At 44.1% G+C, this 26,072-nt stretch overlaps 1 protein-coding gene across 2 annotated transcripts; it reads right to left on the bottom strand.

The window, feature by feature from the left end:
• Positions 1 to 385: 385 nt before the first annotated feature.
• aclya (ATP citrate lyase a) lies at positions 386 to 24,725 on the bottom strand. Of its 2 annotated transcripts, none has more exons than XM_078083565.1 (28): positions 24,554 to 24,725; positions 22,755 to 22,922; positions 13,121 to 13,243; positions 11,812 to 11,874; positions 11,487 to 11,677; positions 9,744 to 9,823; positions 9,136 to 9,266; positions 8,109 to 8,227; positions 7,481 to 7,617; positions 7,341 to 7,402; positions 7,132 to 7,249; positions 6,896 to 7,050; positions 5,920 to 6,013; positions 5,249 to 5,390; positions 4,973 to 5,141; positions 4,779 to 4,883; positions 4,458 to 4,654; positions 4,300 to 4,381; positions 4,083 to 4,193; positions 3,867 to 3,994; positions 3,687 to 3,780; positions 3,381 to 3,535; positions 3,141 to 3,291; positions 2,916 to 3,059; positions 2,670 to 2,783; positions 2,502 to 2,584; positions 1,833 to 1,909; positions 386 to 1,747 (listed from the first exon to the last, which is right to left on the bottom strand). In XM_078083565.1, exons 2-28 carry the CDS (start codon positions 22,911 to 22,913, stop codon positions 1,653 to 1,655), a joined length of 3,279 nt encoding a protein of 1,092 aa, XP_077939691.1. In that variant the 5' UTR covers positions 22,914 to 22,922; positions 24,554 to 24,725; the 3' UTR covers positions 386 to 1,652. The 2 variants fall into 2 exon arrangements, with proteins under 2 accessions (XP_077939691.1, XP_040047934.2); XM_040192000.2 differs by having other exon boundaries at positions 22,755 to 22,928; positions 24,554 to 24,686.
• Between the last annotated feature and the right edge of the window lie 1,347 nt (positions 24,726 to 26,072).

The following is a 26,072-nucleotide window of genomic DNA, read 5'->3' as shown; positions in this document are numbered from 1 at the left end:
GAGGAAAACAGCTCCCACTAAGCAGGTTAATACCGAAAAGTCGTTGTGACGCGCATGCAGTATTCTCTGCAGGCGTAAAGACAGACGTTGCCCAATAATCAGAATGTTTCGATAACTGCGATATACGATCTGCGCCGTCAATGTCTGAAATAAAAATGCAAGTCGGACACCAATTTCATTTCAACAGGTTTTCTTTAAATGATACAAACGCACGGTGGTACTCACGGCAGATTTTTGATTTGTATTAAAAGGGCAAGTTTGCATTTCTGTACAATTGTACCAAAAGATTTCACACTTCATAAAGTGAAAAGCAACAGCACTCACGTTGACCTTTGGACATAGGTTAAATATATTTTAATAATGATGCTGCAGGCACTCACACAAACACAATGTATTGTTTTATTAATTGCATTTAATTTGACAATTACACATTTGTAAACACATCAGTAGAGTCATGTTCAATTCACATCGAAGACAATGACAAACATTGTTAGAATATGGGTGAGGTTTATGGTTGTTCAAAGACGTGTATTAATTGGATTTGTTCAATTGCAATTAGTCAGTAATAAATGGAAAGACATTGGGCATGTGATTACTTTTAAAATCGTACTGTGAGAAAGAAATTAAATAATCTTTATTAATTATAATATTGTGAGCCAGTATATTAATCATGTGAAACAAATATGGGAAGACAATTATGACAACATTTATTTTAGTGCTGATTCAAATATTCTAATAATAGTTTAGGTTATCGTAATGGGACTAGTGCTTTCATGTCAACATTATAAAGACAAAACGGACCTTAAAAAAATAGAGAAAATGTCATCTTTTCATAGCTAATTTCTCATAGAAGGCTTTACTATAACCACATCCTTTGGCTGGTGGCAACATGCCTGGGGAGGCATTTTTTATTTTTAGTATTCTCATGACTAACATTCAATTTCTGTTTTAACTCAAACTTTTTGAGAATCTCCCTCATTTTCCACCAGGTGAGGCAGAATATTTTCTGGGGACGGCAAATTGCGGCACCTGCCAGGAGTGAGTAATAATGGTTCCTTTTGCCACGGTAAGCACGCTGATGTTTCTTCACCCCCACACGGTGTGTCAAAAACTTTACAGACAATCCAAACTATAACTTCAATACATCTATACATAAATAAAGCTCTGATCTACAGTATGTTCTCATATTATAGGCGTTATTGCACTACATGTTCAACCCCGTTTTGCAAACTTCGCAAGTGGCACAATGAAGAGAGCTGCACAGAGACACAATAGTCTGTGATACATGCTGGTTAATACAACAATGATATATACTTGGAGGTAAAGAACTACTTCACTAGCCACGAGAGTGGTGGTGGTCAGTTGTAATAATCAACTTCTCCCCCTTTAGCTGTATGTCGGCTCTATCTTGTAATCTCACTCAGTCAAACCAGAGTTTGTTTTACTAGAGCGTCACAGTTTGGCAGGTTACACTAACATCGGAAAAGCTGCAGCACTGACAGGTTTCTAAAACTAAAAATCACACTTTTCTTTTCAACATTTGCAGCAATATTGATAGTTACATATTACGCCACTGCTCGGGGGTGACTGATCACAGTGTGGGCTCGGTGAGGGGACAGCGGGCCGACGCTCTCTGCTTTACTCCTCCCAGATTACATGGACATGTGTTCTGGGAGCACATAGGAGATGTCATCCCAGGGGTGGCGATACAGACCCTGCTTCAGCCTCTTTTGGTCCAGGTAGTGTCCTGCGGAATCATGAGGAAGTATTGACTGTCAAGCGTTTGCCGTCTTGTCACTGTAGCAGTGTGTCTTTACACAGAAATGACTCACCGATAAATCCCATGCTGCGCCCCAGGACAAAGATGCCATTCAGAGCTCCAATTTCCACAAACTCGTCGGCTTCGTCCCTGTGACGGCCATAGTGGATGACACGGATGAGAGTTGTTCAAATTGAAAAGAAGGCTGCTACAATGTCAGCATAATGCTACTTATGCTGTACTTAAACTCAAACATACAGACCAGGAGTGTCTTTATTTATCGAAGACACATTCAGCGTTTGTTGTCATATTTAGTATCTTTACAAGTCTTTGAGATCCACACTTGGCTAATTGGCTTTAAATTACCGACCACTCGATGTCTCGTGATGGTCAGATGTTTGTCTCAGGATAAAAGAACATGACGGTTCCCGTACGGTGAGATCTTTGTACGTGCGCTAAACCTCCCTGTTTAGAATACCTTACCTCAGTGTGTATGTTGGCGCTGCAAAAGGGAACCTTTGAGTAGCCTTGACGCATGTCTTGTATGCGTATTAATTCTGTCTCCAATTTGCAAACATTAAATATCTCATTTAATGATTTTACAGCAGTGTCAGGGAAGAATCTTGAATACAGAAATGTAACTTGAAAGCCTTTTTTCTCTTACATAAAATAAAGGTGACCTTGAGAGCTGAGATACAGAGTGTAAACTTTACGAAGAAACGGAAGAATTCATTTAGCTCACCTTGTAAAACCACCACAAGCTCTGAGCAGGTCCACGAAGGCTACGCCGATAAAGCCGTCCACATTCAGGATCAGGTTTGGTTTCTAATAAACAGGCACACAGGGAGAAGATTATGTAATTAAAAAACAGCAGGTCACTACTTAGTAAAGACTGACAGGATGATCTTACTTTGGAGGTGGTGATTTTCTCCACATCTAACGCGTAGTCCAGCAGCTGGGTGGAGGGGAAGTGCTGCTTCACAAAGTCCTTCAAGATCTGGACTCTCATGTCGGGATTGTTAATCTGGCGACAGCAGAGAAAAGTCCCTTTCTTTAAAATCCTTTCTCTAAATCAATTGTGGGTTCCTCCATCTCTAGTACTTGCAGGGATACGTCCACACTGGATCCACACATGCTGAGGAGCCGTCGTACTCACCGACTTGACTCTGTGGCCGATGCCCATGATCAGCCTGCCGTCCTTCTTCATCTTGTTGACGAACTCCATGGGCAGCATGCCGCTGTCGAAGGCCTTGCTGAACTGCTTTGCCGCAGCATCCAGAGCTCCGCCAAAGCGGTCACCCTAAATAAAAAAATTTAAAAAAGTCTCAGAGTGGACTTTTGTAGGTCACTAAAGAAAGCGCGCAAATCCCAGGTGCCTTACGATGGTGAGAAGGCCGGAGGTGAGACTGGAGATGAGGTCTTTGCCAGCTCGAGCACAGACAATGGTGTTGTGGGCACCGGAAACAGCGGGGCCGTGATCGGCCGTCACCATGAGGCACATCTCGATGAACTGGCAGGCGTACCTCGGCAACCTGCACACAAGTAGGGGGGAAATAACCATACGTGGTCAAATGATTGGTCAATGGTTCGTTTATCACAGCGGCTTCGTTATGAGGCTGACCTCCTCTGGAACCACAGAAGCCCAAGAGTTCCTCCCAGGCCTATTTCTGACTTGAAGACCTCAGTGATGGGCATGCCTGCATAGATGAGCTCCTGGCCCCTCTCGTCGCAGATACTCGTCATGAAGGAAGCAGGCTTACGGATCAGACCCAGCTCCTGTAGGCCGAAGGGAAAAGTGAAGAAACTGCATAATTGTTGTGATCCATCCCACTCATTTTAAAACAAGATGATTTGTTTCCCCATTTTGTTTTTGCCCTGTTCGTATAGCTGAAAGCTTGACTCCTTCATGTTCTGAGGGCGTACTCACTCGTGCCCAGGAGTAATCCATCGGCACAGTGGGAGGAGGCATCTCTACGGCCGGCTTGATGACACCTTTGGCAACAAGGTCATCGTAAACAGAGCTGCAGGGATGAAAAAGACAAAAATGGTATGAGGAGCGCAGGAATTGTTCAAAAAAAAAATACTGAATTAATTAATATGCACCGACTTGATGATCTCTCCCAGCTCATCAAAGCTCTTTGGGACGAATGCACCCGCCTCCTTCAGAGCGTTGTTCTTAGCTACTGCGGTCTCGGAGGCCTGGTTGGCACAGGCTCCGGCATGCCCGAACTGCACCTGAGGAGGTGAGAAGGGGTAGAACGAGGTCAGAGATGTCTTCAGAGTAGTAGTAGTTACAGTATCTAATCTGCGTCTGCTCGCTCACCTCGGAGGAAAACATTGTAGCGCAGGTACCAATACACCAGCACACCACTGGCTTTGTGATCCTGCCCTGTTTGATGGCCTGGCCGATCTTGTACTCCTCGGTGCCTCCAATCTGTTGAAGGCGGAGAGAGACAGATTCGGGACGTAGCAAATCAATGACCGCTTGGAAGCTGCCGGCACCAGCGTGTGTGTGTGTGTGTGTGTGATTTATTCCTTACCTCTCCCAGTACAACGATCATCTTCACTCCAGGAGTGTCCTGGTAGCGCAGCACGTGATCAGTGAACACTGAGCCCGGGTATCTGCACAAAAGGGGCCACGTTTTAAGGGCCGATTCAAAGCCGCTTTACACGCTGCGGATAAAAGTAAGCTTCATACCGGTCACCGCCAATGGCCACGCCTTCAAAAACACCGTCGGTGGTGCGCGAGATTATGTTGTTAAGTTCATTGGACATGCCGCCCGAGCGAGACACGTAGGCCACGCTGCCTGGGCGATAGAGCTTGGAGGCCAGGATGTTATCCAACATTCCCCCCGTGTTCCCGATCTTGAAGCAGCCGGGCTTGATTCCTCCAACCTGGTGAAACAACAACAAAAGAAAAAAAAACACGACATTTGTCGGTCTGCTCGCATAAGACGGCATGCAAGACGGCAGGAGTGAAATTGTTGATAATCCCGACGGGAAGGGAAGCAGGACTAACGGTTGCTGGTCCAATGATGTTCACGCCCTTCTTGTCTGCGGCCTTGATGATCTTCCTGGTATGCGCTTCAGGGATTCCCTCAGCAATGATGGCGATGGTGTGAATCTGAAGGCAAGCAGTAGAATGACGCCAATGTAGATTTCTCAGCGTATATTAAATACCTTGCAGGTGGCAAAGGGCGGGCTTGCACTTACCTGTGGGTACTGCATCGTCTCCATGGTGCTGTCAAAGGCTGAGCGCAAAGAGGCAAAGTTGATGAGCACGTCCACCTTTGGGTGCTTCTTCATGGCGTCACTCATGTTCTTATACACTGGTATGAGGATCTCTTTATGGCCCCAATAGTACTTCTGTTTGTGGTCTCCACTGAAATGCAGCCATGCAGAACACATATAAGTCACACAGTGAAAGGACCCTGTTCATTATTTCTCACAGTAGAACAGAAGTATTCACCAAAGTAAAAGCACACTTACGTGAACGGGTAGACCATAGCTGCCACAGATGGCTCCTCTCTGGAGCAGACGTAATCAAAGTCCAGCATGCCCTGTACTGCCCGGGTCTGCATACCCCACACTATGGACTTGGTGTGTTTGCTGAAGAGGGTAGTTGGCTTGGCTGTAGGGAAAGCAAAGCTGTTACGGAAAGAGATCTGAATACCAGGTCACAAAACTGTTTGTTTTCAACAACAACAACAAGAAAAAACATCTATGGCTTTTAGACATAATGTTTGTTCTTCTCTTGGTTTCTGTGAAGTTTATAATATAAAATGTTTCACACGCAAAAAAGGGAAAGGTACAAATAACAACACCACCACCGACATGTGGATGAAAAAGAGGTCAATGAGGCCTTTTCTCCCATCAAGGAGATTACTTTTGGTTTATATAATCATACCGCAAAACACAAACAAACAATTTCACCTTTAAAATAGGATTAGGTGTGTATGCATTAAATTACTAATAACTTCCATTGTAGTGGCTTTGAATGACAGAAGGTGGCGTTATAATACCTGAAAGGATCCATGCATGATCACAAGGCTTCCTTCCACCTGTCATGCTGCTCAGCGGTGGACCCATGCATGGAAACACATCCTAACCTCAGCGTTCACAGCGCCTAGATCTAAAAGCGCAGGTTTTTTTTTCCTCACCGATGGGAGCTCCCCCTTTGGCCTTTTTTGCTGGCGAGTCCTCGACCTGGGCTCTGGTTTCAGAGAAAGAAGCAGTTCTGCTGGATTCTGGGGTCTGGAAAATGACAAAAAGGGAGTTGTGCGTTTTAAAAGGGGGCGTTGTGGCGCAGGGGTAAGAGAAGGTGTGCTGGGAAGCACAAGGTTGGTGGTTCGATTCCAGGCTGCCCCATGTTCCATGTCGAAGTGTCCCTGAGCAAGACACCTAACCCCTAATTGCTCCCCGGGCAAAAATGTGAAAAAGCCATGGGTTTAAAGTGTAATGTAAGTCGCTTTGGATAAAAGCGTCTGCTAAATGACCTGTAATGTAATGTAAAAGTGTGTGTGCGTGCCGATCGTAAAGACGAGTCAAGGACCAGGGTGGTTAAAGTCATAAAACGTCCAACAGTTCTTCTTTCTTCTTCTTCTTCGTTTGTATCCTTGTGGTTGAAATGCACTTATTGTGAGTCGCTTTGGATAAAAGCGTCAGCTGCATGACATGTAATGTTATGGATTGTTACAAATCAAGTCCTTGTGTCCTCAATTCTTCATTTCATCGGTTACACAAGTAGTCCTTTGTACAACCCACTGGATTTCACAGTCTTAGCTTGAAGGATAAAAGCAAAAGCAAAATTGGCGAATACGTGCACGACTGTGCATACTAGCAGGCCCACGAGCGAGCACTCGCACACTTTGCTGAAAGCCTCGGCGCTGCACAACACTTAATGGATGCCTCGGGGCAGCTGCAGCTACTGACTTACTTACTGTCAGTTACTGACTGATCTCAAGATTCTGCGAGTGAGAGCCATCCACAAAGATGCACAATGCATTATTTTTTTTAACAAAAGAGCCATCTGGTTGACCACAAAAGGAGAAGACACTAAAGCGAGTCACTCTGCTCACTGCGTCACCGCACAGCGGGACAGCCCATTTGTCTCTGTGGGGTCAGAATGTGTCGTACCGACACGCTGCCGCTGGAGTTGAGAAGGAAGTTGGCGGTGTGGGCGGCGACCGGCGGCTGGTTGGGGATCGGCCGGTGGCCCAGCGCCATGCCGACGATGGCGGTCATGTGGGTTTCTGTGCCAAAGACGTGGATGGGGATCCCGGTCGTCTTGCCTGCGGAGAGCGGACGGCGTTTTGAATACCGTTAGGGTGCTTACAGATTAAAAATACACTCAAGGGAGGAGTTCAACATACCAACTTCTCCCATCACTCTGAGGCCTTCCTGGTAGTTGGGGCCTCCGCGGCGGACAAAAATGGTGACCTCGTGCTCCTTCAGGGGCACCTGATAGTCTCTGATGGCGCGAACGATGCCCTAGCAAAGACGAGGATGAAGCTCAATGAATTCCTTGATCGTGAAGCGCCCTCACGGCGGCTACGTAAATAAAAAGCCCGTGAAACCGCACCTTAAACGTGGCGGCGACGTTCGTGAAGTTTGCAATGCTTCCGCCGATGATCAAAACTTTTCCTGGAAAGGTTCAGTACAGAAACACAATTTTAGAAGAGAAAAAGACCACTGTGAGTGGACGCAGAACGGTCCTCCTACCGTCAGGGTGCTTCTCTCTGGTCATCAGGGACAGGATAGTCTTGGCGTAGTCGTAGGTCTGCTGTTCACTCGGTGCGCCGGAATATTCCCCGTAATTGGCCAGCTCGTCGACGCCGCCCAGGTCACAGATTGTGTCACTAAAGAGGAGGTTTATACGGGTCACCCACACACAGACCATAAAGCCAAACCACGAGCAGCGTTTTGTCTCCTGTGCTGAGACGTATCAATGTCCTAAATGAAATGAGCTTACCAAACATAATTAATCAGTTCTGAATTACCACTGAACTGTAGACGACAACAGGAATTTACGTCGCAGTGCACAGCGGGAATAATTAGTCACGGCTGAGGTGTCTGCTTGTCACGCTGTGCACCTCCAACAGAAGGGAGGGAAGGAGGGAGACGCGCTCATTCCACCAGACTCACTAAAAACCTCAAGAATCTAATTTAGCAGGCAGCTGGCCACGGAGCCTGAGCTGCTGCACCACCGGCCTCACTACTGCATCCCTGGCATATGTCGCTAAACTCAATTACGCAGAGTGTTATCAATGTAATGTTTCAGCAGCCAGAAGAACACGTCCTGTTATTTCTAATACATTGCATGTTTGCACGGAGTGCTGCGACCAGGTACCTGTACACCACCGAGGCGCCTCCTCCCGCCACCATGGTCCAGATCCTTCCTCGCGGGTTGAGCAGGGTCAGTTTCAGGCTAGCACCGCTCTTGGCATCGAGGTCGGCAATGTAGGCTTCCTGCAGATGTTAAAGAGATGGCCGATCGAGAGTTGTGAGACGCTTATGAGATATGATTTCTACACAAGTAGGTGGGATGTGGGATTGTAACCTTCATTTGCTGTGCTTGCGTGAATTTTAAAGAGCTAGTAAATTAAAAAAATTTCAGAAATATCAAGAGTGATTGAGGCTGATGGGTGTCAGTGGTTGTTTGTGGCAGCCAGGGTCACAGCTGGCGGCTGAGAGGAAAGAAGCCTCCAATCAAAGACACCCGCTGTCCCTCATCCCCACTCGAGTCTCACAGCAGCCCAATTAGACCGGCCCGTCTGGCGTGCAGACACTCGGTCTCAAACGAGCTCCTGCATGCATCAGCCGGCAATAAGAAAAGTTCTGCATACATATTACGGAGTCACGCAGCTGGTATGAATTGCATAGTTCAAAATTAGATTTTATTATTAAAAGATTCTGCAATAGAAATCTGATATTTTTAACAAAAGCATCTTATGCATCTCATTACGTCTCGCAGTCTTTGTGCGCAGGCCGAGACGACCTTTACCCAGGCTCTGCGTTCGTCTCCATTCCTCTCCAGAGGGACCATCATATTATTATTAATAATACACATGGGGCAGTGTGGCCAGGAGCTACTACAGGACAGAAGCAGAGCAATACACTGCGCCTACTTTAGGCCAAAACAAAAAATAACAATTTATGCGTCAATGAAAGGCACTGTGTGAAAGCTCATAGTTTAGCCCATTCAGTATTGGAGGTAAATCTGTGATGATCTCATTTGAAATGATACAGAAACATTTCTAAAGATCGATCATTTGCGTAAATTTACATTTCTCACTTAACACTCCTAACAAGCTTTCTTCTCCCTCTTTGGAGAGCAGCACCAACTATTTGATGGCAACACGTCGCTGCTCCCTCACCTCAGGATAAGCCTCCCGGCCGAAGGGTGGAGGGAACTCCACGTCTCCCCACTTGGCCTTGCAGATGTAGTCGGCCGTGGCATCGATCTTGGCTGCCATGTCCAGCACGTAAACTCCATCTTTTGTGACCACTGAGAGAAGAGAAAATAGAATAAAAAGAGATCAATACTCCGACCCACTGAGTTTCATCAGTTCGGCCAGGGAGGACTTCAGGTACAAGTGACCACAACCTTCCTGTCGTCCCTGCAGGAGGTGGAAGATAAGTGAAGATGGGGAGGAGGTGGCGTGAAATCAAAGCAGCAACATGCACAGAAACAGCTGCCAGAAAGAAACATACTGGTGCCCAATTATTCTATTTTAAATACAGGCTGCCTTCATCAAACAGGAAGTGCTTGAATTATTAAATGGTTTCCTCCCCTAGTAATGAAAATTACCAAGAATAAAGTTCTGCCTCTTGGCTTTAGGAAGACATTTCATTATGCATTGGTGTTTTCATCTCCAATTTCCTTTTGATGCCCCCTTTCAAATCCCATAATCTGATGACATATTTATGAATATGTGTTGGAACAAAATGTTAATGTCAAAAAAAAGAAAAGCAAACCACTCACCCACTGGATTGATCTCCAGGTACGTGAAGAACAGGTCCTCATACAGGTTGAAGAGCCCGACAATGAAGCTGGCCAGGACCCTGCGGAGAGAGACGACGTTCAGCTCGATCAACTCTCGTCTTTGCCGCTGGGATCCGTTGCTTCAGCACCACCAGCGACCGAGGACGTGCCGTTAATCACGTTAAAGAGGTCTAGTCACGATACGGTTGAAACTGTTCGTTTAGAAAATGGACAGACGGTCGTCTCCGCGTCTATTTAGGTGGACTTTCATTTAAATCAAACAGGGAAGGATCAATTTAAAGAAGAAAATAAATGCAATGCAAAACTGTGTAGACGCGTTTTACAGTTTGCGTTGGATTTCATCACATTTTACATTTTTAAGTAAACATTAATTTATTCCTAATTCTTTAATATTTACTCTGCAATACAATTTGCTCGTACAACATAAACGAGGTGATTTAAAAAGGCCTGACCGTTATACCTTTTTTAAATATAATTTGTTCAATGTAATTCACTCCGTGACGAACAACAGGCAGTATCATTGACAGATTGTCACAGTCGGGCTGGACTGGAAACAGCGTACCGGTAAATTAGCTACTGGAGAGAGGGAAATAAATAAATAAAAAAGCTAATTTATTTCCTCTTGCACATGTCAAAACAGAGCAGTGAGGAGTGGGGGTTGCTGGAGGGGGAGGGGGAGGAAAAGGGAGAGGCTGCCTTTTGCTCTCCTGCCTGTCAGTTGTGCAGGAGGCTCGCAGCCTGCGTAACCACGCAGCCGGTTGTCAGGACTCAGACCGGGGGGAGCGCGGGGGGGGGGGGGGGGGGCATGACCCAAACCCAAAACCCAGAGTGACTCAGCTTCCCCACGTCTGCTTCTGACGGGAGGGCGACGAAACCGGCCGAGTGAGGCTTTTGTTTTGAATCCGGAGCGAGAAGAGGAGAGTGCACGGGGTGATTCTTCAAATGGAGAGACGGAGGGGAGAGGCAGGACCTCGGTCGTACCCATCAAAATAAACGGACATGCTCTGAATGGGGTGATGTATAAAAAAATAAGAAAGCCGGGGGTGGAGGCTGATCGAAGACGGGCGGACAGTTTCTCATTTGTCTGATGGAAACTCTCCATCCTCCACCTCGCCCGACTGCTGCCCCCCCCCCACACACACACATTTACTGCCAATATCAAAGTGCTTTCTCTTGCTCCATTTGTGTGACCCTTTTTCCTTCATTGGTTTAATTTGAAAAAAAAAAAAAGGAAAATAAACCCTGTTTTTTCAGTAGTTTGCTGTAAAGCAACACAAATAAGTTGCTATATATATATATATATATATATACACGCTTTGGTTTTTAAGATAAAATAGAATAGAATAAAGTACTTTATGTCATTTAAACATATTTTTGACAAGAAAAGCATGGCATGCGAATAGTATAACAACTAGCGACAATATACAAAAACGTACTATGGGCATCATTATATTAAGGGCGTCCAGGTGGAAACAATAATAGAGACATTGATGCGGTACAATTCAACATCTTATACTAAAAAGCTAATATATTAAAATGGGTTCATTGGAGTTGGGAATATTATCACAAAGCCCTTTAATGGTTTAATGATATGGTTTGTTTCATTTCTTTGAGTGTTACCATTCGATGCAAACAACAAAGAATAAAGCACTGACAATTTAGAGTGCGGCCATCACTGAAGTTTTGCACACGCACGACAACAAATGCTTCCATCCGACTCACGCTTTCTTGTCGCGGGGGACATGAGTCAGCAGCTCCTTCTTCACAGAGTCTTCGCTGATCTTTTCATCCACTGCAACGAGCAGCTTCTGCGCCTTGGCATCCACGTCTCCCACATCCACCCCTCCCTCGTGGTGGAACAGCACGTAGTCGCCCTCGCGGGCGGCGTAGACACACAGGTAGAACTCCTCCTCCTGCAGAACGGAGCCGTTGAAATGACGGCGGTGACTCGGTAAATGTTTATTTACCACACATTTGTATTATGGCAGCGATTAGTGCGCACTGGTAGTAGTGGGAACATGTAAAACGGAGGTAATGAGAGCGTTACCTGCTTATGGGGGACAAAAGGCTCGATAAGGAAATTCTTGAGTACGCCCTTGGCTTTTCCCACCTGAGGATCAACAACAAAGTCAATATAAGAAGATGCATTAAAAGAAATGCTTGGTAGATAGAAACAGTATAAAGACAGTAAAACATGCATTTTTATTGGTAAAAAAAGAGACACTATTGTCTTGATTGTGGGCTTTTATATATCAACGTAGCAGTGTCTGCATTTATTTTCCGACATGCTTCCTGGACTGATGGGAGGAGGAGGAGACAAAAGCCACATTGAATCAAAATGATACAATAACCAAGACCATTAACATTTCAATGGAAAAAGGAGACAAGTCGAGAAGGAGGAGGAGGAAAATGTCACATATTACTTAGGAGTAACACAACTCATTTGGAGGGGCTGTCATCGATCCTCTGCTAAAGGCCAACAGGCACCAAGTAACCAGGGAGCGGCTGAGAGCAGCCAGCCGCAGAGAACAGGACAAAAAAATGTTTTTTTTTTAAAAAGGGCCGAGGGAGAGGAAGAGGGAGTTTGAAGTCTGCTGAGAAAAAGAGAATGCCAAATGTGAGGAAGAAAAAAAACACCCACAGTGGGCTCAGGCAAATTCAAAAAAAGAAAGGAAAAGGCCCTTAACCCATTAATGCTATGAATGGATCACTTTAACCACGAGAACCAAGGGCAGTTAAAGTGATCCGTAATGGGGTAGAATGGCTCTATTAAACAAATTACACTCAAAAAAGAAAGCAGAATTAAAAATACAAGTTTGTCACAACATGCATCCGATAGAAAAACATCCTCTTTATCTCTATTGTACATATACTGTTAAGAGGACAATAAAGATGACATACTAGAACCTTTACAGTAAAAAAAACACCGGCCATACTACAGCGGTGATTCATTTATTCTTATTTACTGCCGCCAGCAGCAGCCGACAGCTTCCTCTCATCCCCCGGAGAGATACAGCCACACGTCTACACAATTTCAGAGTTTTGCAACACAAACGCTGACGCCCGCTGCTTCACGAGCCATCCCAGTCCCTCCAGAAGCGCAGCGCCGCGCTTCCTGAGGCGAGGCCGCGTCCCGGTGACGGATCTTCTGTGCTGACTGCTTATTCAAACCGGCGGATCGACGGAACAAAACAACAGAGGAACTGACGAGGAAACAAACGATCGGTGCAAAACAAAGTGGTGGGTGAAGTAAAGGGCAACGGGGGGAGGTGTCTGAATAAAGGTGGGCTGGGATAATATTGATTGAGAGGACGGGGGGCTCGGGGGAGAAGAGAAGCAGAGGGCGGATGGCGTACCGTCGTCTCTCTCATGAGGCGGGACTTCAGCCACTCGCGGATGCCGTTCAGGTCCAGGTTGACGCCGACCAGGCCCAGCTTCCCTCGCCGCTTAATCAGCTGGTCGGGCTTTACCACCAGCCTCTGTAGCAGGAAGATAATTGATGGCAGTTATTGTTGGAATGCATTAACGATGCATTCCAAGTATTGTTCTTCGAATCTTTATTGTTGGAATGCATTGAGATGCATTCCAAGTATTGTTCTTCGAATCTTTATTCTTCAGCTTCTTCTATTTCTTCCGCGGCACCTTTCAACTCCTTCACACTTTCAGCTATTAAAACCGTTCAAATATTAAAATGTTCAGCTCCTTTCTGGCTTGAGGGCTATGACTTTTCAGCTTTCTACCTCTTATGCTTGAATTTATATAAATCAATAATCATTAATATTTTAACATGGTTTTCAAATGGAGTTTGCTTTCAAATCCTCCTAAACTTCTTCAACTTTCAGATTTTTCAGCTTCGCAAATCTTTCAGCTACAGACACCATTTAAACTTTCAAATGTTGACACAGGTCTAAACTATTTTATGAAAAAAACTGCTTGTGGATATCTATTGTACTTTTTTCATAATCACTGATTATGTTTCACTAGTTCTTCGCTCCGTTTCTGACTTTTACATGAGTGTGTATTGCGTCTGCTACAGTGGAGAGCTCGAGGCTAGAGTGTGGGGCATCGCAGGAATCTGGTTAAAAAAATATGGAACTTCTGTCCTTGCAGCCAAAGTATACACTCTAGAGGCTTCATTTCTTCAGATTAATGAGGGTATGGTTGTGCTGATTGGATTAATGTGTTCATGGAATCCCAGAGTTTTTTAGTTTTGGCGCAAGGAGTGTTTGAGTGACACAACCTCTGCCAAAAGCCCCATAGGCTCCAATACAAATCTGCCGACATATTTCTCACAAAAATCCACAAGGTACACGTTCTGTCAACGGCCATAGGAGCCGTATTCATTACCGGACAGACATAAAAGCACATCCACGCGTTCGGTAGAGTCTTGGGTCTCATACAAACGCCGTATTTTTTAGATAGCTGTTATAGTTTTGCGCTGGTTCTCATTTGTTTGAGGTGTGGATTCTGTGTAACTCGCTGTCCTGTGTCTGCACTTTTGCAGCCGCACAGGTGCGTCGTTGTCGTGGTTACGAGCACTCACACGCTGCAGGATCTGTCTGTGGCTCACAGCTGCTCCTTGTGACCTGATTAGTGGAGTCACATGACGCAGCTATGCTTTCTGTCAACAGACCAATATGATAAAGACACTAGCCCCCCTCCCCCCTCCACCCTGACCTCTACTTACTGTTAATCACTGTCAGTCAGTCAGTCAGTCTAATTCTCCTCCCCTCTCCCTCTCTTCCTCACCACCATTCCCTTCCTCACCCTCTCACCCTCCCTCCCTCTATCTACACCCCCCCACCCCACCCAATCCAATAGGTGCGCCGTTGCCGTGGTTACTCGTAAACACGCTGCAGTATCTCTGTGTGTGACTCACAGCTGCTCCAATGACGTGATTAGTGGAGTCACATGACGCAGCTATGCTTTCTGTCAACAGACCAATATGATAAAGACACTAGCCCCCCCTCCCCCCTCCCCCCTGACCTCTACTTACTGTTAATCACTGTCAGTCAGTCAGTCAGTCTAATTCTCCTCCCCTCTCCCTCTCTTCCTCACCACCATTCCCTTCCTCACCCTCTCACCCTCCCTCCCTCTATCTACACCCCCCCACCCCACCCAATCCAATAGGTGCGCCGTTGCCGTGGTTACTCGTAAACACGCTGCAGTATCTCTGTGTGTGACTCACAGCTGCTCCAATGACGTGATTAGTGGAGTCACATGACGCAGCTATGCTTTCTGTCAACAGACCAATATGATAAAGACACTAGCCCCCCCTCCCCCCTCCCCCCTGACCTCTACTTACTGTTAATCACTCTCAGTCAGTCAGTCAGTCTAATTCTCCTCCCCTCTCCCTCTCTTCCTCACCACCATTCCCTTCCTCACCCTCTCACCCTCCCTCCCTCTATCTACACCCCCCCACCCCACCCAATCCAATAGGTGCGCCGTTGCCGTGGTTACTCGTAAACACGCTGCAGTATCTCTGTGTGTGACTCACAGCTGCTCCAATGACGTGATTAGTGGAGTCACATGACGCAGCTATGCTTTCTGTCAACAGACCAATATGATAAAGACACTCGCCCCCCCTCCCCCCTCCACCCTGACCTCTTCTCACTGTTAATCACTCAGTCAGTCAGTATGTCTGTCTATTTCTCCTCCTCTCTCTCTCCCTCTATCTCTTCCTCACCACCCCTCCCTTCCTCACCCTCTCACCCTCCCTCCCTCTATCTACACCCCCCCAACCCACCCAATCCAATCATTTCAAAATAAAAGCCACATGGAGGGAATTTTTACTGTAATGTTTGTGATGAGGCCTATTAATTAAAAACTTCTTAGTTTGAATAACAAACATTCTGTCTCCCACTACGAATATTACTCGTACTTCTAGTACTACAACTGATACTTCTACTACCATACTACTAGTATTTCTACTGCTATTAATACTACAACTACTACTAATGTTATTACAAATACGACTATGGCTAATAGTATTACAGCTGTTTCTACTGCTATTGATACTAAACCTACTATTACTGCTAGTACTACTAATACCACAATTATAACTAATACTACTACTAATATTACTACAAACAATTTTAAACAAATTTAAGCTCCTGCAACTTCTGTTTTTAGAAAATCTATTGAAATTCAGCTTCCCCACTTCCTGTATTTTCAGCAGTTCTTTAAAATAATTTCAGCTATTCTTATGCCTCTATCAACAGCAATTTTTCACTATTCATTTCTGTATTTTTTTGCAATATTTCAAATTTATTTCAGCTGTTTTCATTTCTGCTTTTTCAGCAAATCTATTGAAATTCCTTTCAGCTTCTCCCATTTCTGTATTTTCAGCAATTTCAAATTCATTTCAGCTTTTCTAATATCTATAATTTCAGCAAATGTATTCAAATTCCCTTCAACTTTCTGTATTTTCAGCTATTTTAAAAAGTTCATTTCAGCTTTCAGCTTTTTGCATTCCAACGCATTTTCAGCAGGAAATGCCTTTTCTAGTTGTTGGAATGCATTAGATGCATTCCAAGTATTGTTCTTCGAATCTTTATTTCTTCAACTTCTTCTATTTCTTCCGCGCCCCCTTTCAACTCCTTCACATTTTCAGCTATTAAAATCCTTCAAATATTAAAATGTTCAGCTCCTTTCTGGCTTGAGGGCTATGACTTTTCAGCTTTCTACCTCTTATGCTTGAATTTATATAAATCAATAATCATTAATATTTTAACATGGTTTTCAAATGGAGTTTGCTTTCAAATCCTCCTAAACTTCTTCAACTTTCAGATTTTTCAGCTTTGCAAATCTTTCAGCTACAGACACCATTTAAACTTTTAAATGTTGACACAAGTCTTAACTATTTTATGAAAAAAACTGCTTCTTGATATCTATTGTACTTTTTTCATAATCACTGATTATGTTTCACTAGTTCTTCGCTCCGTTTCTGACTTTTACATGAGTGTGTATTGCGTCTGCTAGAGTGGGACCTCGCAGGCTAGAGTGTGGGGCATCGCAGGAATCTGGTTAAAAAAGTATGGAACTTCTGTCCTTGCAGCCAAAGTATACACTCTAGAGGCTTCATTTCTTCAGATTAATGAGGGTATGGTTGTGCTGATTGGATTAATGTGTTCATGGAATCCCAGAGTTTTTTAGTTTTGGCGCAAGGAGTGTTTGAGTGACACAACCTCTGCCAAAAGCCCCATAGGCTCCAATACAAATCTGCCGACATATTTCTCACAAAAATCCACAAGGTACACGTTCTGTCAACGGCCATAGGAGCCGTATTTATTACCGGACAGACATAAAAAGCACATCCACGCGTTCGGTAGAGTCTTGGGTCTCATACAAACGCCGTATTTTTTAGATAGCTGTTATAGTTTTGCGCTGGTTCTCATTTGTTTGAGGTGTGGATTCTGTGTAACTCGCTGTCCTGTGTCTGCACTTTTGCAGCCGCACAGGTGCGTCGTTGTCGTGGTTACGAGCACTCACACGCTGCAGGATCTGTCTGTGGCTCACAGCTGCTCGCTCCTATGACCTGATTAGTGGAGTCACATGACGCAGCTATGCTTTCTGTCAACAGACCAATATGATAAAGACACTCGCCCCCCCTCCCCCCTCCACCCTGACCTCTGCTCACTGTTAATCACTCTCAGTCAGTCAGTCTGTCTAATTCTCCTCCCCTCTCCCTCTCCCTCTCTTCCTCACCACCATTCCCTTCCTCACCCTCTCACCCTCCCTCCCTCTATCTACACCCCCCCACCCCACCCAATCCAATAGGTGCGCCGTTGCCGTGGTTACTCGTAAACACGCTGCAGTATCTCTGTGTGTGACTCACAGCTGCTCCAATGACGTGATTAGTGGAGTCACATGACGCAGCTATGCTTTCTGTCAACAGACCAATATGATAAAGACACTAGCCCCCCCTCCCCCCTCCCCCCTGACCTCTACTTACTGTTAATCACTCTCAGTCAGTCAGTCTGTCTAATTCTCCTCCCCTCTCCCTCTCTCTCTTCCTCACCACCATTCCCTTCCTCACCCTCTCACCCTCCCTCCCTCTATCTACACCCCCCCACCCAATCCATTAGGTGCGCCGTTGTCGTGGTTACTCGCTCACACGCTGCAGGATCTGTCTGTGGCTCACAGCTGCTCCTTGTGACCTGATTAGTGGAGTCACATGACGCAGCTATGCTTTCTGTCAACAGACCAATATGATAAAGACACTCGCCCCCCCTCCCCCCTCCCCCCTCCACCCTGACCTCTGCTCACTGTTAATCACTCTCAGTCAGTATGTCTGTCTATTTCTCCTCTCTCTCTCTCTCCCTCTATCTCTTCCTCACCACCCCTCCCTTCCTCACCCTCTCACCCTCCCTCCCTCTATCTACACCCCCCCACCCCACCCAATCCAATAATTTCAAAATAAAAGCCCCATGGAGGGAATTTTTACTGTAATGTTAGTGATGAGGCCTATTAATTAAAAACTTCTTAGTTTGAATAACAAACATTCTGTCTCCCAACCCCCCCTCACCCAATTCCATCATTACAAACTAAAAGCCTCAATGATTATCTGTACCTTAACCATGAAGCGGTTTCGTTGAAATACGCATTGCTCTTTCAAATACTACTATAACCACTACGAATATTACTAGTACCTCAGTAGAACTACAACTGATACTTCTACTACCATACTACTAGTATTTCTACTGCTATTAATACAACTACTACTAATGTTATTAAAAATACTACTATGGCTAATAGTATCAGTATTCCAGCTGTTTCTACTGCTATTGATACTAAACCGACTTCTACTGCTAGTACTGATACCCAAATTACAACTAACATTACTACAAACAATTTTAAACCTCTTTTTATTCATCTCAGCTTTTGTTATTTCTGTACTTTTTAAAATTCATTTAAGCTCCTGCAACTTCTGTTTTGCAATATTTCACATTTATTTCAGCTGTTTTCATTTCTGCTTTTTCAGCAAATCTATTGAAATTCCTTTCAGCTTCTCCCATTTCTGTATTTTCAACTATTTCAAATTAATTTCAGCTTTTCTAATATCTTTTATTTCAGCAAATGTATTCAAATTCCCTTCAACTTTCTGTATTTTCAGCTATTTTCAAATATTCAGCAAATGTACTCAAATTCCCTTCAACTTTCTGTATTTTCAGCTATTTTAAAATATTCAGCAAATGTATTCAAATTCCCTTCAACTTTCTGTATTTTCAGCTATTTTTAAATATTCAGTGCAGCTTTCAGCTTTTTGCATTCCAACGCATTTTCAGCAGGAAATGCTTTTTCTAGTTCTTCAACTTCATCTTCTTCTATTTCTTCCGCGGCACCTTTCAACTCCTTCACACTTTCAGCTATTAAAATCCTTCAAATATTAAAATGTTCAGCTCCTTTCTGGCTTGAGGGCTATGACTTTTCAGCTTTCTACCTCTTATGCTTGAATTTATATAAATCAATAATCACTAATATTTAAACATGGTTTTCAAATGGAGATTGTTTTCAAATCCTCCTTAAACTTCTTCAACTTTCAGATATTTCAGATCCGCCAATCTTTCAGCTACAGACACCATTTCAACTTTCAAATGTTGACACAGGTCTCAACTATTTTATGAAAAAAACTGCTTCTTGATATCTATTGTACTTTTTTCATAATCACTGATTATGTTTCACTAGTTTTTCGCTCCGTTTCTGACTTTTACATGAGTGTGTATTGCGTCTGCTAGAGGCGGGGCCTCGCAGGCTAGAGTGTGGGGCATCGCAGAAATCTGGTTTAAAAAGTATGGAACTTCTGTCCTTGCAGCCAAAGTATACACTCTAGAGGCTTCATTTCTTCAGATTAATGAGGGTATGGTTGTGCTGATTGGATTAATGTGTTCATGGAATCCCAGAGTTTTTTAGTTTTGCCGCAAGGAGTGTTTGAGTGACACAACCTCTGCCAAAAGCCCCATAGGCTCCAATACAAATCTGCCGACATATTTCTCACAAAAATCCACAAGGTACACGTTCTGTCAACGGCCATAGGAGCCGTATTTATTACCGGACAGACATAAAAAGCACATCCACGCGTTCGGTAGAGTCTTGGGTCTCATACAAACGCCGTATTTTTTAGATAGCTGTTATAGTTTTGCGCTGGTTCTCATTTGTGTGAGGTGTGGATTCTGTGTAACTCGCTGTCCTGTGTCTGCACTTTTGCAGCCGCACAGGTGCGTCGTTGTCGTGGTTACGAGCACTCACACGCTGCAGGATCTGTCTGTGGCTCACAGCTGCTCCTTGTGACCTGATTAGTGGAGTCACATGACGCAGCTATGCTTTCTGTCAACAGACCAATATGATAAAGACACTCGCCCCCCCTCCCCCCTCCACCCTGACCTCTACTTACTGTTAATCACTGTCAGTCAGTCAGTCAGTCTAATTCTCCTCCCCTCTCCCTCTCTTCCTCACCACCATTCCCTTCCTCACCCTCTCACCCTCCCTCCCTCTATCTACACCCCCCCACCCCACCCAATCCAATAGGTGCGCCGTTGCCGTGGTTACTCGTAAACACGCTGCAGTATCTCTGTGTGACTCACAGCTGCTCCAATGACGTAATTAGTGGAGTCACATGACGCAGCTATGCTTTCTGTCAACAGACCAATATGATAAAGACACTAGCCCCCCCTCCCCCCTCCCCCCTGACCTCTACTTACTGTTAATCACTCTCAGTCAGTCAGTCAGTCTAATTCTCCTCCCCTCTCCCTCTCTTCCTCACCACCATTCCCTTCCTCACCCTCTCACCCTCCCTCCCTCTATCTACACCCCCCCACCCCACCCAATGCAATAGGTGCGCCGTTGCCGTGGTTACTCGTAAACACGCTGCAGTATCTCTGTGTGTGACTCACAGCTGCTCCAATGACGTGATTAGTGGAGTCACATGACGCAGCTATGCTTTCTGTCAACAGACCAATATGATAAAGACACTCGCCCCCCCTCCCCCCTCCACCCTGACCTCTTCTCACTGTTAATCACTCAGTCAGTCAGTATGTCTGTCTATTTCTCCTCCTCTCTCTCTCCCTCTATCTCTTCCTCACCACCCCTCCCTTCCTCACCCTCTCACCCTCCCTCCCTCTATCTACACCCCCCCAACCCACCCAATCCAATAATTTCAAAATAAAAGCCACATGGAGGGAATTTTTACTGTAATGTTTGTGATGAGGCCTATTAATTAAAAACTTCTTAGTTTGAATAACAAACATTCTGTCTCCCACTACGAATATTACTCGTACTTCTAGTACTACAACTGATACTTCTACTACCATACTACTAGTATTTCTACTGCTATTAATACTACAACTACTACTAATGTTATTACAAATACGACTATGGCTAATAGTATTACAGCTGTTTCTACTGCTATTGATACTAAACCTACTATTACTGCTAGTACTACTAATACCACAATTATAACTAATACTACTACTAATATTACTACAAACAATTTTAAACAAATTTAAGCTCCTGCAACTTCTGTTTTTAGAAAATCTATTGAAATTCAGCTTCCCCACTTCCTGTATTTTCAGCAGTTCTTTAAAATAATTTCAGCTATTCTTATGCCTCTATCAACAGCAATTTTTCAATATTCATTTCTGTATTTTTTTGCAATATTTCAAATTTATTTCAGCTGTTTTCATTTCTGCTTTTTCAGCAAATCTATTGAAATTCCTTTCAGCTTCTCCCATTTCTGTATTTTCAGCAATTTCAAATTCATTTCAGCTTTTCTAATATCTATAATTTCAGCAAATGTATTCAAATTCCCTTCAACTTTCTGTATTTTCAGCTATTTTAAAAAGTTCATTTCAGCGTTCAGCTTTTTGCATTCCAACGCATTTTCAGCAGGAAATGCATTTTCTAGTTATGAAAGATATCTACATTCAGACTGCGTTGTATTTTCGGGCAGATTGCTGTAAAAAGAGAAAAGGCTATTTTTAAATTTCCCAACAGCTACTCTTGATTAGTTCTCTAGATCTTTTATTTCAATGTGGAATATCAGTTAATCACCCAAGAAATTATTTAAGAGAAAACATATCTAAGTAAAACTCAAATGCAACTCTAATTCAAATGTAGTTTTTTATTTTATTAAGATTATTGTTCCAAAATAACTGACAAACTAGTCCAATAAGGATCTTTCCACAAAGATCATAAAACAGGAATCCAGCCTTGAAATGGGGCTCATGAGTGAAAATGATATATAACATCTCTAAACTGTTCATCTCCGCAGGTGTCGAGTTATTATTTACCAGCAAATGCCAGATCCAGACACCCTTTTACCACCTGGAAGTTGAGGTGAACTTCACCCGAGCAGGAATCTCTCCCTTCTCACGCAAATGCGACACTACACCCAACCCCCCCCCCCCAACCGAGCCTGCTCAACCTCACTCGCAAGCCAGATGAAGAGAATAGGTCACGACAGTGGACCCATTAGTATCTGGGTGCTCGCCAGTGAGCAAAGAAACAGGGATGACGGAGAAAGTTAATGCAATTTCATAATCAATTCCACTGCACATATATCTCCGTGCATCTGCCCTCCACCTTCCCCTCGTACCTTCCAGGGTAAAAAAAACAAAAAACTTCAGCCAGGAGCGAGGGATGGGGGGAGGGACGGGGGGAGAATGTCATCTGGTCCTGCAAGATGAGTCACGACGTAATTCAATTAGCTTCTATTAGAGCCCATCTATCTGCCAGGGGAAGGTGATCTCCAAGCGAGGGGACGTCACGATCTCATGCAGGCGGACGAACCGGGACGTCCCATAACGAGCGCCGAGAGGGCACTCTGCTGCCGGCCTGAGTGATTGTCTCCTTAAAGAGGAGCTTGTTTCCCTGCGCTGCCTCCAGGAGGCCTGTGCTCGATGCCGTTTATTACATTAGACACCGTTCGTTTAGCCGAGGACGTTCTTACGTCGTCCCTGCGTACTCGGATTCTGCCTCAGCCTCTGGCCTCACCTCGGTGAGCAGCCACGGGTGCTCCTTGGCCAGTCGGTCCAAGTCGGTCTCGGCCGTCACGTTGGCGTAGCGGAATCGGTTCTGCACAGCCGCCGACGTGCAGATGTGCTTGTAGAGGAACTCCTTTCCCGTCTGCTCGGAGATGGCTTTGGCCGACATGACTGGTCACTGACACTGAGGAGAGGCAGAGGGGTTGGTAGAGGTGAGGAGAGGGGGGTGAATACACAAAACATACACCGTGGACAGAAAGAGAGAGATGCAGAATTAGCATCATCTTTCCTTACTGTTTTCTGAAAGATCTCCATTATGAATGAGAAAAAAAACAGTCAAGAAATGGTCTCGCAGTCAGGTTAATAAGACAGCAGCACTTAGTGTATTTAAGGCATTGAACGATGCAGCTAATCTTGACGAAGAAGATCTGCCTTTTGCACAGTCAGATTACAAATGACTGCCGCCAGCATGACAGGCACAGCGTAGACAGGGAAACTAGTAAACGATTATTAGCAGCACTAAATTTTGATTACAAAAAGGACCTTTGCACTTTGGCCACAAGCTTCTCTCGATGAGGTCATCTGCAACAGGACAAACACACACAGCAAGACGTAAGGGTGGATCCTTTCAAACCAGAGGCGGCCATTTAAAAAGTGAATTCCACCAACGATTGGAGCGTTCTCATATAAATCAAAACCTGATAGACAATGCCGGTCTTATTCCTGTACGGGTTCCTTAGAGGAGACACATAGAAACATGGGAATCATTTTTCCTTCAACGACCCAAAATCATGAAATATTGGAAATGAATTAAGCTGTAATATAGACTACACATAACACTGCTACACCACTGTGTGTAATGTCAGATTCAAACAAACCTATTTTTGAAGAATTTATTTTGGCTAATTGAATGCAATAGCGTTTTTTGGAATATTGATATCTAATATATATATACTACTGTTACACACAAACACTGGGCGAACTACAACAGCTGATCAACTATTATGAATTATTACTATTATCAATGTTTCTACCTCAAATCAAATGTGCATGGATGTTTATTAGCTTATTAAAGCTCGAACGCAGGGTTTCAATAATCAGCGTCTCTCCTAAATCAGAGTCACTGTCCGTGCAAAGTACGTGTTTCATTAAGCTGAAAGCCCCGATGCGTCTCCACACTTTCTTAAGTGGGTCCATTCTCATTATTGATCATCGCGCCCGTCCCTCGAGTCCCCACAGCGAGCCAGGATCATCCGGATCTCTATTCATTCATCGTCATTTTCCTCTGTTAAAGCGAACCGTCAGAGGCATTAAATATCAACGCGCCACATCAGCAACAACACCGATTCAGATGACGCACAATAACATTTAGGCGATGATGGGTGACTGGGAGGAGGAGGATGAGGAAGAGGAGGAGGAGACAGCATCAGACTTCTGGACCAACACATGTTTGACTGCTGTTAAATCAAACAGACAGCGAGGTAGGAAGAGGAAAGTCGGTGCCTCTTATTCGCTTTTGACGTCACCGTTTCGACATCCTGGCGCGTGCAACAAAAGCGACTTTGCACAGTTCATTCATTGACGAACCGGTCTGACAGCAAAGGCTTTTGGCAAGTAGCCAGCACTCCAGGACATCCTTCAATAACTCAAACTACTTGAATAACCGTGATGTGGCGTGTTTTAAAGTGGCTGACCGAGCAGAGCAACTTTTTTTTCATTTTGGTCAGAGAGAGAGACAAAAAGAGTTTAAGCAAGTATCAACAAATAGTTAAAATGAATAAAAAGACAACAACAAAAATGGTAATTTACCTTTCGTATGTTCTTCCCCAGACGGTTCTAGAAGTAAATTGCAGGTGTAAGTGCAAATGTTCCCAGCAATGTAGCTTCTCTCCTGTCCTGTGTGGATAAGAGAGGTGCGGAGGAAGAGGGCTTCCTGGGAGTTTTGTTCCAATCACCCATCAGCCGATAGGCTGGGCTGACATTTCCTGGCTTCTGATTGGTTCATTTCACACCATGCTCTATTGCTGCGTTCAGGGATACTGGGAAATATCGGAACAACGCGGTGCAAGGCCACCGAGCAGAGCAAATCCAGTAATTGTAGGTTTAACTGAATTTTTAATTCAGAAAGAATGTAAGAAAAATATATGGTATTCTGCTCATTGGACAGGAAGGCGATGAAAAATGATAATCCTAAAAAAGCTAAGACAAATACCTCAAATGTGTAACAAAGTAACAAAGTACATTACTTCCGTTACGTGAACAAGCTTGATTACATTTCACCACTGCAAAACACAGAATGAAAATATGATATTTTATATCAATATAGAAATCCGATTTAAATATTAGTTTGCTAAGAATATGTATCAACAAGTAAGATTTTTTTCATCTGAGATTCTGGAATACAATAACATAATTAAATACGTGAATTAATTAAACTATTGTTTGCTTATAGCTGATACTCATTGCAACATCAAACGTAAACAATACGTGCCTAATGTGCATTTCCTCCTCCAGGAAATGCACATTAGGCAGTAGTAGTGTTCACTTAAACACAGATTCTAAATATTTGTCACACCGTCATTTTTCGAATCATATTTTAGAAAAACTTCTGAAACAGATTCCAGGGAGTACCTGAAGGCGTCATTAGCTTAAGCTCTCTCTCACCCACACACCACTCATGGAGTAAAAAACGGCTCATTGTGATTGGTTGACATTGTTCTTTATCAACACAGCTACCAATGAGGGAACCACGTGGTCTGGTTCACAACTCGCTGATGAGGTCTGACACCGCGCATCCCGAACTTTGGAGTGAACATTATAAATAGAAATCAGTTCATGATCTTTAACTTGTCCTTGATCGAAACAAACTCCAGTCACCCTGGAGTACAAAGGATGCAGTGGATTACACAAGCGTGTTGCATCTTTAAACATACTTTAATGGTGAAACCGCAGAATACAGCCCATTGGCACTTGTATAAACTAATTATGGAATTTAGTATTAAACGAGTTTCATTACGGTGTGTGTTTCAGCCATGATAAAAATAGTATTTTATGAATTATAAATTAGAATTGTAGATTGCGATTGATAACCTGAGCTTCTTAGCAGTGCATGAATTTATAGTTTTGCCAGGCATTTTGCCAGACTCTTTCACAAATGCAAACTGACAGGAGATCAGAGAAATTGGGAAATCCTGTGTTTTTTTAAACAGTATTTCATTAGTTCAAACTCTTACACAAGGCAGTGGAAGCTAATAGAGGTTAGGTGTATACAACATCTCCCCACTGATGTCCATCTGCTGATGCAGGAAACTACAACTGCGTGCAGAGA

Source organism: Gasterosteus aculeatus, chromosome 11 (genome assembly GCF_964276395.1).
Source record: "Gasterosteus aculeatus chromosome 11, fGasAcu3.hap1.1, whole genome shotgun sequence".
Lineage (NCBI taxonomy): Eukaryota > Metazoa > Chordata > Actinopteri > Perciformes > Gasterosteidae > Gasterosteus > Gasterosteus aculeatus.
The sequence above is the reverse complement of the archived record's forward strand: the minus strand, read 5'-3'. Positions and strand labels throughout refer to the sequence as shown.

Bases quoted from the DNA above. Each gene is read 5' to 3' on its own strand.
- aclya (XM_078083565.1), bottom strand. From the start codon at position 22,913: ATGTCGGCCAAAGCCATCTCCGAGCAGACGGGAAAGGAGTTCCTCTAC. The intron at 7,250-7,340 runs GTGCGGTTTCAC...CGTCTTTGCTAG, and splicing joins ACGTCGCCGCCACGTTTAAG to GGCATCGTTCGCGCCATCAG. The intron at 5,142-5,248 runs GTAAGTGTGCTT...GCTGCATTTCAG, and splicing joins GCTATGGTCTACCCGTTCAC to TGGAGACCACAAACAGAAGT.